Source organism: Nestor notabilis, unplaced genomic scaffold, assembly GCF_000696875.1.
Source record: "Nestor notabilis isolate BGI_N333 unplaced genomic scaffold, ASM69687v1 scaffold2487, whole genome shotgun sequence".
NCBI lineage: Eukaryota > Metazoa > Chordata > Aves > Psittaciformes > Psittacidae > Nestor > Nestor notabilis.
In genome coordinates, this window is record NW_009936762.1 from 19,487 (window position 1) to 21,133 (window position 1,647).

The 1,647-nt window shown below is 50.6% G+C and overlaps 1 protein-coding gene across 1 annotated transcript in view; it reads right to left on the bottom strand.

Annotated features, from left to right (window-relative positions):
- The window catches only part of FAM207A (family with sequence similarity 207, member A), a gene marked incomplete at its 5' end in the record, with an annotated part of 45,287 nt that overhangs the window by 6,108 nt on the left and 37,532 nt on the right, over positions 1–1,647 (bottom strand). The window contains one exon of the mRNA XM_010018506.1: positions 534–687. Within this exon, the coding sequence (XP_010016808.1) occupies positions 534–687 (154 nt within the window). The remainder of the gene's footprint in view (positions 1–533; positions 688–1,647) is intronic.

A 1,647-nucleotide genomic window follows, 5' to 3' on the forward strand; every position in this document is an offset into this window, starting at 1 on the left:
GGGGTTGGAACTGGATGAGCTTTAAGGTCCCTTCCAACACAAACCATTCCATGACTAAAAAAGAGACAACATAAGGGCAGCCAGAACCCACCCTACAGCTGGCTGGGATGGTTGACATGTGGGTGTTAGAGATCAGAAATAGACCTTCTCTTTCCGTAGAATAAAAGGAACAGAAACACCATCTTTCTATTCTTGCCCAGAGTCACACTGCAAGGCAACAGGGTGAACAAGGGGTCTGGCCAGAGTGTAAATCTCTGGCTCAAAGGGCTTGAACTGCGACAGAAGCAAGCCTGGAAAGTCTGCCAAGCCTCCCCTGAGCAATATGACTCCCCTTTTAGCTGTAGATTCAGAAGACATTTAAGCTTTTTCCTTGCAGCAAATGAAGCAGGGAAAGGGGTGAGATGGAGTTGAGAACAAGGCCCTGTTCTCCTGACCATTGCCACTGCATTTCCTATAGCGACAAGCTGAGCTGAAGGACACTTCATCCTGCAGGAAGAAGGGAAAAACACAGCCCATCCCTAAATGGCACATACCTCTTGGGTGGCTTCCTGCCCCTGCCACCGGTGGTCAGGTCAGATAGCTCGGGCAGGGCTTCCATCAGTGGCTGCATGTCTCCCACCACGGGCGTTGCTTTCCGCTTCGCTTCAGCCTTTTGCTTCTGCTTGGCTAACTTCACACTCTCTATTTCTGAACCAGAAACAGGACATTACTGGAGGAAGGGAAAGCGTTTGCAAGAGATAACCCTTGAGCTAAGAAATTCATAGACTGCTTCACCATTGACAGAAACAACAAGCCAGAATTCATTTAAACCAGGAAAACACTGAAGAATAATGCAACTGGGTAGTTCCCTCCCTTGTTGTGTTTGCTTCTATGTATCTCTGCTGACATGTGCATGGGAAGTGAAATTCCCAGCCGGGTTTTGTCTGAACTGTTTCCATCCCTTGCACTGTTCACTGCTCACAGCAACACGGCACAGGAGTTCTGGGGGTGACAAAACCACACTGACACCTTGCATGGAATCAGGAGAAAGGAACAAGAGGGGAAAGGAGAAACCAAATAGTTCCACACGCAGCACTAGTCACAGCCCCATCTGTGCTTTGCTGTTGGGACAAAACAGTGGTCTCCTAGCACAGGCAGAGAAGGTGGACTTCATTTCAGTTGTTTACTTTGGAGCAAGTCAAGGTCTCACCTTTATGACTCAAGGTGGGGCTCAAGCAGTCAGATGTTGGATAAACTGGGCCCTTAGAAAAGCACTGCACCAAGTGCAGACACAGAGGTGACTGGCTTTTCCTGGAGACCATGTTCACCAGCATGCTCCGAGCAAGGCTGTGGGCATATGAGGCTCTACAGATGTTACAGCAATCTCCCGTCTCGGCCATGGGAGGTGGGTAGCTAAAGCCACAGGCTTCTGCCTCAGTCCTCGAGGCTCCCTAGTGTAGAAACAGGTCCCACAGCTGTCCAAGCCTTACAGAGCCAGCAGCCTCCAGGCTGAGCCCCAGCAGAACATGTTCTCCTCTAGGACAGCCCACAGAAGCCCAGCATTGCTACACACCTCCAGCTGAGCTCCAAGATCACAGAACCCCAGACTGGTTTAGGCTGGGACCTTAAAGCTCACCCAGTTCCAACCCCCTGCCACAGGCAGGGAAC